Source organism: Tympanuchus pallidicinctus, unplaced genomic scaffold, assembly GCF_026119805.1.
Source record: "Tympanuchus pallidicinctus isolate F22 unplaced genomic scaffold, pur_lepc_1.0 scaffold15, whole genome shotgun sequence".
Classification (NCBI taxonomy): Eukaryota; Metazoa; Chordata; class Aves; order Galliformes; family Phasianidae; genus Tympanuchus; species Tympanuchus pallidicinctus.
Genome location: NW_026294669.1, coordinates 30,122,616 through 30,136,287, shown reverse-complemented (window position 1 = coordinate 30,136,287; position 13,672 = coordinate 30,122,616). Strand labels below are relative to the sequence as shown.

Genomic DNA, 13,672 nt, shown 5'->3' with positions numbered 1-13,672 from the left:
TAAGATGATATATCAGTGTTGTGCTAAGCATGTGTGTAGATGTCTGGTATTGCTAGAATTGCTCTTAGATTCTCACGTGTCCTTATCTATTTTCTTGTCTTTTTTTTTTTTTTTTTTGCTTTACATTAGTGCTATTATTACTAAAACATACAAACGTTCACTCATCTTTCCCTTTCTGTCTGTTACATGTAGTAGTATCTATATTGTCCAGGAATCATTATTGCATTTTCTGCAGCTGTCCCCGGGGAAGAACACATCCTTTATTAAAGTGTGGGGAGTTGCTATACAAAAGACATCAAATCAATAACAAAGGTTTCTGCTTTGTTATCAGGAAGCCACGGACTCCTAGGTAGGGAATTGCAATAGCAGAGATCATTGAAAGTGTTTGTGTCTGGATTACAGTGTTTTGATTTGTGTTCAAGGTGACACATCACATTTCAGAATCAGTAGCAGGTTTGTAATGAGATCTGAACATTCACAGAGCTGCGAAGTTTCTTTGCTGGTATACAGCTTGAGCATGTCGACTGTTAAGAACTTTCAAGATGATGTTGAAAACACCTGTAGTTTCACAAACTTAAGTTGCTCTCTAAACCGTAAAGACAATAATTTTAGATACCTTCATGCATCACATTCTGCACAGAGATTTGTGTACTTCAGAGATGAGTGTAAATTCGTGCTTTTTTGCTAGTGTTACATTGGCATGTTACAGGTATATGGTGTGACTAAACCAACTGGACCACAGTATGGAAATCAACCAGGTGATTCGTAATTAACTTATCACACAAACAAAAGTGGTTTGGATGGGATTTTCAAACTTTTCATGAAGTTTAGTAGAAATGAGCAAAACTGTACTGAATTATTTAAAGGAATTTCAGTATACGAATGAAGAAGTGGTGATGTCCCGTAGAAATATCATGATTTGTGCATCAACAGATGTATACTTGGTTTACGATAAAGTCTACTAATTTTATTTAGAAAAAAAAATTCTTTGAGTCTGAGCCTTGCTTTTCATCAGTTTAATTCTGCTTCCTTTAAACCTATGAAGTTCCTGTACCAAGAAGCTGTAAGAGCAGACTTGGGTCTTTTTACTTTCTTGTACTGCAGCGTATCAGTTTTAGTAACCTGGTTCAAACCATTGGCCTATTTTGATCAGGGAGAACTATCTTGCATCCTTGGTTTTCATAGGATTACACTGTTTACCAAAACAACAGTTTCACTGTTAAAGTTGCTTAACCTGTAGTTCAGGACTTCTGTAAGGTCAAGTTAAAATGGTTTTAAAAGCTATTTGAAACTCTTATGCTCATCTAATCAGAATTTGATTCCTGTTATACTCTTGATTTTAAGTAGCTATATATAAATATGTTATAAGCTATTGAAATGGTTGTCCTTCCAAAATATTACTTGGAAATCGTTGGAAAATATGATTACTTAAGTTAGGCCTTTCAATGCATAACTTATTTCTCACAGTTATACTCTCTTCAGTTTCTTGGCAGTACAGAAGTGGAGCAGCCCAAAGGCACAGAAGTTGTAAGAGATGCTGTTAGAAAGTTAAAGGTAAGGAACCATGAAATACAACTAGAATATATTCTTAACTTATTTGTGTAGACAAGGCACTTTTGGCACTGGTAGATAAATTAATATGTTCTGAAAGCAGCTGCTTTTACTGGTATGAAAGCAGTTCCCTATTGTGTCCATGTTACCAGAGGTACTAATATTAAATTCTTATGTATTACAAGATTATAGTATAAATTGTGTGTATCTTAACATATGATGCTTGTTCTTTGGAAATTCTAGAGCTTCTTAAATCCTAGTCTGGGTAGCAATAGTTTGTTTTAGCTGCCGTTCTTCCACAATAGCTATTGAAAATTTCTAATTAAGCTCATCAGATGTGTCACCAGAGTACTTCCTTGACCAGATAAGTAGTGCCTTCAGTAATGTCTGTCCTGCGTTTTTCTGAGCCAAGCAATCCTTCCTATGAGCTGCGGTGAGGTGACATTTGTGTTACAGCACATGGAGTACACATTTAAGTTAAGCCTTTGGTGCCCAAAACCAGCAGTGCGAATGTGCTACCAAGACATAAGTGAGCTGTGGTGGGTCTATGGGCACTGGTTATTCCTCACTGCTCTTCATCTGAAACTCATTTGTTTGTTTCTATGCAGTGACTATTAGTCTGGTGGTGAAGGTTTGGGACACTGATGTGAGTGCTGGTCACCCTTCAGCTGTGCTAACTAGTGATATGATTGGAAATAGACTTGTTGTGAAAAGAAGAGTGGGTACAAACTAAGCTACATGTGTTCAAGACATTACTGCCTTGTTCTCGAGGTCTTTGTTTTGTTGGAAAGGTTTGTGCCCACTGACTCCATCCGTGTGCTGGTTATACTGTTATGAGGCTGAGAAAATCAGATAGGTACAATTCCTTTTTGATTATATTCTGGGGCACTGAGGGACTTGACAGACAAGCAGAATTTATCAATGAAGAAATGACCAAAGAGAGAAATAGGGAAATTGTGTTCATGATGTGCTAATATTCTTTGGTTTAATCCATAATGTAGTAACACTTGCTGTTACAGACTTGCTGAGGGTTAAAAACTGATAATGTAACCTTCATTTCACTGGTAGAGACAGCTAATGTGCTTTAAAGCACTTTAAATACTATGAGTTGTGGTGGGAAATGCAGATGTGATTTATCTGTCAGTTGACCTCATAGCAGAATTGAACTGTTTTGTGCTTAGCTTCCTAATGCTACTGGAGCATTGTTTTTCTTAGCTGTAAAAAGCGTTTCTATAATGTAAAATTTATTTCCACAAATTTCTGAAGTATTTTCAGTGTTTCTTTAAACAGAAGTCTTCTGAAGTGAAAGGAAAACTTTGAGAATCAATATTGGAAAAACTTGGGTTTTATGTGTAATTACTATGATAATGAAAGTAACAGAGCAAAGAGGGCATGAAACAGACTTCACGTAGTTGAACTTTTAAGGATGAGGGTTCCCTTGAACAAGTTTTGTTTTTTTTTCTACAGGACTGATTAGTAACTATGTTTTGCTCTACCAAAAAGCTACAGCTGCCTTTAAATACTCGGTTGGTCAGTCAGTGCCTAGTGTTTAATGTCAAAAAACGTGGCTGCAGTTTGTCAGAAGTGATAAGCTAGTTGTTCTCCCTTGCAAGTGTATGTAGGTATGATCCTTTTTTAACACCTGCAGCATGATTATATGGATTGTTTTCAATCACAGGGTTGTTAATTGTTCATCACAGTTAGTATTTAATGAAAATTATTGCTTATTAAAATTATTCTTCTTTAACATATGGGGCCATTTTTACAACTGGAATGCATTGGGCTACTGATAATTTAGGTATTATTATTGCAAGCTGTTTTTCATCACATTATCAAACTACGGGGGAACATAGATCTGATATGCAGCTTTACTTCAAATCAGAAAGTCTCAGTTCATACAGAACAAAGAATTTCTCACTTCATAGCAGAATTTTGTGCAAGACTAGCACGCAACTCTGCAAACCTGCTTTTACCAGCAGGTGGAGCTGACGTCCCGCAGTAAAAGATAGAATCGAAGGAAATCGCTTGATGTTTCATTCGACTTCATATCCCGAGTACTACTGTTCATACTTCCTAAACGCTTTCTGATTTTGGTTGGTCAGTTGCAGTTTTGTATTACAGTTGTTTGAAGCATCTATATTTAATTTTCCTAGGTTATCCAAAGAGTTTTTTGTTTTCTAGTCAGATTTTTCCCTTGTTTTCAAATTTCTTGTGATTGTGCTGCAGGATGAATAAGAAATTTGGACTTCACTATTTCCATTTCTAAGATAAAGCAAATTGTTCTCATAATTTATTACAAACTTTTTTTCTTTCCGGTTTTCTAATTACAATAATTTCTAGAATGAATTAAACTTAGAGAAATGATACCAAGTTGTTGGATCAACATGCTTGTATTCAAATGTGTGAATGTTGTCAAGTCACGCTTCATAAAATGAAAGGTTAATTCTTTTAATTAATGAAGGCTATAATGTTTAATTGAGACTGTAGAAATGAATTTCAGCTTTCTCAAAATGTTGAAGTGTTGCCAGAGATGAGAAGATTGCAAGTTCAGCACAACAAATGGAAAGGATGGTATAACCAGACCTGTGTTAGAAAGTAATTTGGAATAGCCTTTGGGAGCAACCAGGACTAAATGCTTGTTTACACTGTTTCTCCATGAGTTCCTTAAAAGGTCCAAGCTTGATGCTGTTCTCTTTTATTCACTTTCTAGCTCAGTCTCCCCTTTCTCCTCCTTTTTTTTTTTTTCTCTCCTGTAAATGAAGATGAGAGATAATGTCAGTGGCACTTAAAAGTCACTTGAAATACTTTTCATTGCTCCCTAACCATTAAGATTAGCAAAATGAATGAAGGATACTCTCACAAAGGATTGCATGATGTGTTAGGCTGTTATCCTTAGCATGCCTTCAGTGCTAATGTTCTGAGCTTCCTTTCATGGTTGAACTGGGTTACCCTGCTTCTTGAAGGAACAGAGAAGAGCTGAAAACAGAAACCTTTCACTGCTGGGAGGAAGAGATTTCCAGACAGGCCTTACAGCCATGGCAGTTTGCTTTGAAGTAGTTGAGAAAGCAGAATTTGGGGCTGGGGACGAAAGCAGGTCAGATAAGAAGCGTTAAAGAAGAAAACACCTCATTTCTTTCAACAAACAAACAAAAATCGTCAAAAATGAGAGATGGAAAAAGGATTTTACTACATTGTCTTCGATGATTACGAGTCTGTGTAGTTATTAATAGATCAGAGCCTTCTCAGTCCAGTGTATCTTTGGAGAATAAAATACTTAGCTCTTGACGGTGGATTTCTGAGGCAGCTTGTTCCCTACCCAACTGACTATTGAGATATATGTGGTCTTTTCATACTTCTTCTTGACAGGTTTTCTGAGATCATAGATACACAAAACATGTGAATGAGAGCTTGGACCATAATGGGGTCTGGTGGCTATTTTCTTCAGACATCTCCTTCTAATGGATGGCATGCATGAAGTGCTGTGTGAGGTCTCTGATACCGGGAGTTGTGTGCAGGAGGAATTGAACATCTGTTCCCCAGGCTGAAGATCAGCACCCAAATAATAGAAATTTCTTCCTTTGACGTTTCAAGTTGATCTCTAGTAAATGATTGAGTCGTGCAGAGAGGTGTAAATACTAAGTAAAATCTCATTGATTTTATTTTCACAGTGTAATTTGGCTGAAAATTTTCTAACCATTTTTTTTATTAGCTTACACTTGTGACAAATAGTGATTCCTCGTGTTGTTTTTATTGGTTAACCTTCTGATTGCAGTTTGCTGATGCTGTACTGGGGGCATAAGGATTTCAAACATAACTATTATTATTATGAGAGCACGTTATTTTACCTGCTGGTGTAATGAAAGATATATGGAATAACAACAAAAAGCAAAACCATTGGAAATAGTTTGTTTTATGTGTTTCCCTTCCCTTCCTCCCCCCCCCAAAAAAAAAAAAAGTCAACAAAAAAAAAAGGAAATACGGTGTTAATTCCAAAGCAGTTAAATAAAAGCTAGCTCATCCCCCTGAGCTGCTCAAACTACTATTGGACCAAATTTGAGTGCCTTGCCCAAGAACAATAAATGTATAAAGTAACAGCTTAAGAATTTGGCCCATCCTATCCCTTCCCAGGCCATGCTCTGATTCATTATAGTTCTGTATCATTGTCCATTTTGATGCCAATGGGAGGCTACAGATTTTTACCCTCTTATATAACGTTGTTACTGTGTGCAATACAGATATTTGTTTCGAATCTGTGCTGCGTGGACAAAATTAAATTTGTAAGTCTCCTGTGCCCAGAGGCACCTGAATGTCCATTTTACAATAAAGGAACAAGCAAATATAAGGAGAGAGAGCAAAAAAGCCAGATGGCAGATAGCTGGGTAAGATTTGGTGTTTTAGGGTTGCGTTTGCAAAGTGGCTGAACCAGGCTTTCTGAGGAGATCAGCTGTGGCATTAACCAGTGTCTGTATGGTATCTGGTCTTACACAGAACAGGGAGCGGGCAGGAGAAGCATCAAGAAAGAAAACAGCTATACATACAGATGTTCTGGATTTATCAGCATGCATGTTTCAGTCATTGGACCTCAGCAAACATTTGGTTGAAAATCTTGTTCCTCTCTCCAGATGTCTCTGATGAAGTCCTTACATCTTTCATCATTAACTCATTTTTTATTTGCCTCCTCTGTATATCTGACAGACCTTATAAAGTGGTTTTGCTATCTCTTGCAAATTTTCTCAGTTTTATCAACATCCTTCTGGATTTGGAGACCTCAGAACACAGAATTTGGGTTGCTGTTTCACAAGCAGCTGATTCAGTGCACTCTTTCTCAAGGATACGTTTAAAATTTCCAAGGTGTGGATTCTTCACTTCATGAGGAGAGTCTCTAGTTTGTAGATAGCCAACCATGACATCGGGCCATGTTAACTGTGTAGTGTTCTGCTTGGTTGTGTTGCTTTATTTGCAGCTCCCTCAGCATTGGTATTCTGCAGGTTTTCCCTGCAATAATTTCACACTTCACTACAGATCATGAGTGACTTTTCTCCCCCCCTTTTTTTTTTTTTTTTTTTTAAATCTTTTTTCATCCTGCAGATTTTATCAGTTTTCTTCCTGGTCATTTTTCAATACTGCCTTACTTAAGAAATAAACACTGCTGGAATACATTAGAAACATACCTTCCCAATGACCATTTCCTGTTTATAACTGCATCTGGAGACTCATGTAACTAACTTCACTAATACTTTCTTGGTATTGCTTCATTTCCTCAATACAGTGACATGCAAAGCTCACTGAAGTGCCTCGTCTATTTTGACAAGCTGCATTGTAAGTGTTGGTCTGAAATCCGTATTGATCAGCATTAATTTCATCTTGATAAAGTTCCTCAGTTCATGTGCCTGATATATACCTTTTGGAAGCAGCGAGACGGAAGGGTCATTCTATTTTTCCTTACTTAGTATTGGCACAGAATTACCTTCTGGAACTTCCTTGGGGTGTTATAAGACTTCTGGACTACTTGGAGCAAGCTTTGGCCATCTGCTCTAAAACTTGTGCAAGTTACTCATATCATTTTTTTCAATGTACGCTATGGCTTTAACTCAGTAAAATTAAATATTCTTTATGCCTGTTGTTCTTACTGCACAGAAATACTTGCGTGCATCTAGGTTGTAAAACGACATTTCCAAAAAACCAGAGTTCATTCAGGTTTGAGGCTGTTCCAAATCAGTGTGTGCTCCAGGATTATCTGCTGCGAGTGAACTTCATTTGAGAAATGAAAGCTCAAAGGAAAATATGTCAGCGTGTCACAGCATGCAGGAATGGCATCACATCACAGGAATGGCATCAGACTGGCAATCCTGCTGTGAACAGGAACAAATCCTCTCCTAGACCCAGTCTTGTGCTCACTGCGTTCAATTATACAAGAGCACAGGTTTCAGGACAGCACACTCGTAAGGGTGACGAGCTGACATGCCAGCCCCTGGGCTTCAGTGAGTCATCTTGTTTATCTGATATTTGAAAATGTGATTCCTGATTGTCAGAGGTGAGAGAGTACAGGGGAGGTAATGGAGCAAAAAAAAGTAATGCTGAATCTTTGCTAATAATGGAACCTAAATTCACGACACTTCTTTTCACTGTAGCAAATTTGGGGCACTGCTTATTTTATCAGCAGTGTTCACAAGGGAAAGGTAAAAAGTCAGATCCAGCTGTTGAATAAGTAATAAAAGGATAAAAATTGAATTAAATAGGATGTATGACCCAGTCATACAAAATGTCATCTAGTGATTTGATAGGGAACAGATCCTGAGAATACGATAGCAAAGATCAAACACTTCTTTGGTGTGGACAGTTGTAGTGCTTTCACACTCAACCAATTTAAAATTAATGGTTTTCTTAAGACGTATGATACACACCCTCCATGAGTGTACAGAGTTACTGTGGTGTGGGGGGAAAAAATTCAATGCTAAGCAACCGAGCAAATAACAAACTGTCTGTCTGCAGGAGTTTTCCTAGGCAACTGAAGCAAAAGTGTGAGTTAGGTGCATAAACTGCAGATTATAGTCTCAAGAGAATAAGTTAAATAATTTAAAATCTTTTTTCCTAAGTATAGGAATATTCTATATTCCTATATTCCTATATATTCCATGCAGTCAGAAATGCTGTTTCATGCTCAAATTTGACTTTGGCAATGTCTGGTGTTGTTTGTAAGTTTTTTGAAGGAGGAAGGAAATGTCTTTGGTTTGCAAGAGCTAAGAGGAAACGAGAAATAATTTAAACAAAATCAGCACAGAAAACTTAATAGTAATGTGGTGTTATGCTTGTTTTTTGTTTTTTTTTACAGTTTGCAAGACATATCAAGAAATCTGAAGGCCAGAAGACACCTAAAGTTGAGTTACAAATCTCAATCTATGGTGTAAAAATTCTAGATCCAAAAACAAAGGTAGGATACGTATTTATCTGTGATGTTAAAAGAATAACTGTGAATGGTTTCAGAGGTTTTTTTTGTTTTATACCTTAAAAATGCATGACAGTGACAGCAATTTCATTGATATAAACATTATCCAAATTGCCATTTCTTCTTAGTACAAATGGGTCACATCTTCCCCGGAAGGAATCTGATGCTCAGAAATATGGACCATAGCTAACGTGCTATTTGATTTTTTTTGTAACCCTTCAACACTAGAAATTCTGAGAAAGATTAAAACGCAGTGACAATTACATGTTCGTTCTGAATGCTGTACATACCCATGTTTGTTTGCACTGACTCATGTCTCATGCTGCTGCTTTGGAATTGCACCTTTTTCTTCTTCTTCCTGTGTTTTTGATTTTAATTATGTCCTCCCTTTGCTAAAACGCTGATGTTTTTCAGGTGTTATTCATTTGTCTGTAAACTTTGGGCTCTACATCTGGCACAGCATGACAATTCCTGTCTTTTCAGCATTTGTGGTCCTTTGTGTCATCCCACTGATGGGCTTTTGGTTTGTTTGTTTGCTCTGTTATTTTGGAAGAGGTTACATACTAAGGGAAACATCTTTCTCAAAGACTTCAAAGAGGCAGCTAAATGAGTAATTATTTAGCAATCAGCAATTCATAACATATGAATGCTCTTAAGCTTTTTGTGCAAATGTTAAGTTTTGAATTTGAATGAACTCTTTGTTGCTCCTCTTTAGTTTTAAAGTCATTGTGACCATTCAGAGAGTGGCACTGCCTTTTGGGAAAAGGTAGCTGTAGTTCAAGATTATAGCTGCTTGCAACCTTTTTTTGCTTCGAACTCTAGACAAGACAACAGTTCATAAGCCCAAGAAGAAATAAATACCCATATCAACTATTGCAGTTTGTGCATTTTCTTTATGTCCTGGGGCAGAAAGGGGACCAAACCCCATACGCTGGCAAAAGCTGTTTTAGCATGGGAGAATTTAATGCCAAAATATGTTAGAGATTAAAATAAATCTGTGGGACAGACAGTACTGGGGAAATAGGAACATCTTAATCTTGTAACGATGTTATTGCCAACTGTGATGGTAATCAGCTCTGAGAAGCCTTTTTATCTCCCTCACTTTTTTTTTCCTAAAGCTAGACGTAAAAGCAAATGTGAATCAAGATTTCTTGTCTTTGCAAATTTTATTTATGGATTTCATACTTAGCATTCAAAGGTGAACTACAGTGCAATACTGTCTTTCAATCATACGGAGTAATTACACTTATTTATGAACCTGTAAGAGCCCATACAAGCACATGCTCTGACATGTAACTGTTAAAGAGTTATAGTAGAAGGACAAAATGTGAGAGATGTGGGGACATGGGAGAAGCAGGAGCACAGAAGAATAACTGTAAAGAATGAGAACGAGGAAGCCTTCTCAACCTAATTGGGGTAAGGGAAAGAAAAGGGGAAAACATTGCCTATGGGGTACATTTGTGGATAAACTGCTGAGAGAAAGCATGCCCTTGTTTATGAGCTTATAGCAATCTGTGAACTCCTGTGCTGCAAAAAAACACTTTGTTCTGTAGATGATAGTTCATATCTAAACTGCATATTTTCCTTTAAAGCAAATACTGCTTTCCCATGTAAGAAGCCAAATAAAATAAAAATACCAAGAAGAGACTTGCAGAAAAGAAGCAAGAGGAAAAAAAAAAAGTTTTTATTATTATAGTTCTATTGCAGTCTTATTGACATATTTCAGCTGAAGAGCATTGCCCCTGCAAGTTTTAAGTATCCAGGGCATGGTTTTTAATAGAAATTGAATCAGTATTTTAAATGCAAACAATAATGTTTAAAAATGATTACTGTTACAAAGGATTTCTACTTTGTCTCTATAACAAGATAACAGTCAGTTCTCCGTGTTTAAGGTAGAAAGATAAGGGCTTATTTCAGCACAACTGTTTTAGCAAAGCCTGGGAGATGATGAGATCCAAAGATGGTGCACACGTGGACAAAGAGCAAATACTTTTACATAATCAGTCTCCAAATAAAATGCACTGGGGCACAAAGCAGCAGTAAAAACTAATTTTCTAGTACAGAAATTACTGCCCAAATAAATGCTTCCAAATAAATACTGTCTGAATCAAAACTTCCTGTTTACATTCAGTAATAATGGGAATGTTTCTTAGAGAAGATGAGTTTAACTTCTGTTATATTTTTAAGTTCGTTTCTTCAACTCTCATGTAGGGAGATTTTCTGTATCCCACACAACTATAGCATTTCCTCAAAAATAATCTTTTTTTTTTCTAGGAAGTTCAACACAATTGCCAACTCCATAGGATATCATTTTGTGCTGATGATAAAACTGACAAGAGGATATTTACTTTCATATGCAAAGACTCAGAATCAAATAAGCATCTGTGCTACGTATTTGACAGTGAAAAGTGTGTAAGTATGCAAGATACTTTTTATAAGACTGAGGGTCTATTATGGAATTTGTTTTAAAATAAAGCAAGAATGGTTAGCAAAAGGAAACAGCCTGACTGCTAATTGAGGTCAGTGTGGTATAGCCTTTAATGCTAACATAGTGCCTTGTAAATTAGATGCGTTAATTTGTCGAGAGCACCTTTTCCTTTAAGGTGGTTTTCTGGGAGAATTCTTCTTACTACCCAGCTCAACATCCTAGTCCAACCATCTGAAATACTCAGAGAACAGTGCATCCCACTAAGCTTGAAATGTTTGCACAGCTGTTCTGCAGAGATTACTGTAACCCTGTAGCTCAGATATCCTCGCAGGCAGTTCTGCTGATGTGTCAGCCTCAGCCTCTACTCAAATGTTTTAAATATTTTTTTCATTACAGCAGAATTCCCCCTGCCCTCCCCCCTGCCACATCTCAAGCTTGTAATGCTGTGATGCACTAACAGAGAATTAATTTCACCAACTACTGACATTCTCTCGTGCCTGAGATAGAACAGGGCAAGTTTTCCAAACTGCAATAGCAGGAAAAAGTTATAATTCAGGACAGGAAAAGAAGAGAATGGTGCCTCATTCAAACAGGATCATGCATTTTCCTAGGCAGGACGTAATTAACAAATTAAAGCATCAGAACCAACGCAAACAAAATGGATGCTTGTTTTCTGTTGTTTTTAAATCTAGATCATCTCTGATTTATTCTGAAGTAGGTGAGAAAAAAGGAAGGAAACATTGTTTATTTGTTTTTTTAGAAAAAAATTACATCTTTGTCACAGAATTTGCTTGTAATTATGTATCAGTGTGCCATGTGGACATACAGAATTGTTGTACGCATCTGTTCAATTCTCTTTACATTTCTACCCTGTTGCTTTTATGCACATTTGACCTTTCAGTTGGCCCTGCACTTTCTGCACAACAGTGCCATTTGTTCTCCAAGCCCAAGTACTATTTTTCCCCTGTCCTAATACTCCACTTACTGTAATTTTCTGCTTTCACTCTTCTGTTCATTAGCAAAGGATCCCATCTTGGTTGATGACTTTCCTTTCAACTGACCTATCTCCTTCCAAGGAAAATAGTTAGGAAAATCTTCCTGTCCATTACTGTTTTCTTTTATTAACAGTAACAGTTACTCTCTAAAGCAGTTGCAGTTCAGCTTTTTGTCTCTTGAGTCTAATTTCATAACAGTATTTTTGGTAGTGATTTTATTATTATTACCCACTGAAGATATAGGTTGAAGCATTAATTCTCCATGACTGTAGTATGAAGGTCTTCTGACACCTCCACTGAGTGACTTTGCTGTTGTGCTGATGGATAAGGGGCTGGGAGATATTCAAGTTGCACCCACAGTTATCTGTATTTTGCCAAGAGGTTTTTTCCATGCCTCTTTGCAGTGTTGAGTTCAGGGGAGATGAAGCAAACCATTTGAACGTGATGTATGTGTGAAGTATTTTGTGATCATCTGAAATGAGAGTAATTATGTAAAATATTTTTAATACACCATTTTCAATTTATGTTTTGTGCAAAGGCCGAAGAGATAACTTTAACAATTGGCCAAGCATTTGACTTAGCTTACAGGAAATTTCTGGAATCTGGAGGAAAAGATGTTGAGACAAGGAAACAGATCGCAGGTTTACAGAAAAGAGTAAGTTCTGATCTATAATTTTTAAAGACATAATAAGAAAATCCCATTGTAATTGTTAGATTTTTCTATGACATGTTATTTTCAGCATTCTCAGATTGCTAAGAATATCAGCAGATACTTTTAAAAAAAATAGCAGAATAAAGACTTGGTAACTATGAAATAACATTTTGATTTTCTGTCTTTTAAGGTGACTAACAGAAATGAAGTCTTGAAATATGTATGTTGCAGGTGTTAAATATGTTTAAATTACTTTTTGTTGTAAGATAATTATTGCTAGGAAATTACCAGAACTCCAGCATTTTCAATTGTAAATTGTAATAGATATCATTGAAATGAATTAATATTCCAATAGCTGTTGCAATAACCACTTGCTTTATAGATTCAAGAATTAGAAACTGAAAACACAGAACTGAAGAACAAAGTTCAAGATTTGGAAAACCAGTTAAGGATAACACAAGTGCATGCACCTCCAGTAAGTAGATGAAATTCACTCTTTTGCCAATGTTACTTTGAATTTATAATCATCTGCGTTACACTAATTATCATCTATGCTGTTTCTAGTGATTGATTAACATCAAGTGATCATGTAACAAATCTGATGAAATGCAGTAATGAAGTAACTGAGGGATTGTGACAAGTGCAAATGCCCGTCTCAGTAATTTGTGGTTCTTCATGTGTCCTGTTACACATATTTGTTGCCATGTAAAACCAATGTATACTCCTATGTAGACTCCTAAGCGTGCTAGCTAGGGAACAGAAACTGTTCTGCACTGCTTTGACAATGCTACTTTGGATTTTTCTGTCACAAGCATATCATTACTTATACCTGTCGTTTTCTAGATAACCTAAAAATTTAATCTGTCTTTCAAAGGAGTCCTTAGGGTCTCGGGAACAGCACGGATGGGCAGGTAGAAAGAATCATATGAGGGCTCCTCATCACTCAAATTTTTTAGTGCTTTATTCTTATTAAAGATAGTACTGTTTGTAATGACTAACTGACATTGCTCGTGTCTAGACTACTCCTATTCCTACAGGCCTATTCAGTCTATTCATCATTAGATAATTGTAGAAATAAGTAAATAGAACTACTTAATGGA

General features: G+C 36.6%; 1 protein-coding gene across 12 annotated transcripts in view; it reads left to right on the top strand.

Moving 5' to 3' along the window:
* Positions 1–13,672, top strand: part of GULP1 (GULP PTB domain containing engulfment adaptor 1) — a 277,838-nt gene that overhangs the window by 107,051 nt on the left and 157,115 nt on the right. For 11 of the 12 annotated variants that reach the window (XR_008204949.1, XM_052676483.1, XM_052676484.1 and 8 more), the window contains 5 exons: positions 1,483–1,554; positions 8,384–8,482; positions 10,772–10,909; positions 12,459–12,575; positions 12,955–13,047. Coding sequence is in view for 11 of the 12 variants with exons in the window: in XM_052676483.1 (XP_052532443.1) it covers positions 1,483–1,554; positions 8,384–8,482; positions 10,772–10,909; positions 12,459–12,575; positions 12,955–13,047 (519 nt within the window). In the remaining variant the exon portion in view is untranslated. Of the gene's footprint in view, positions 1–1,482; positions 1,555–8,383; positions 8,483–10,771; positions 10,910–12,458; positions 12,576–12,954; positions 13,052–13,672 lie in introns of all 12 variants that reach the window. The other variant, XM_052676491.1, reaches the window with a different exon arrangement.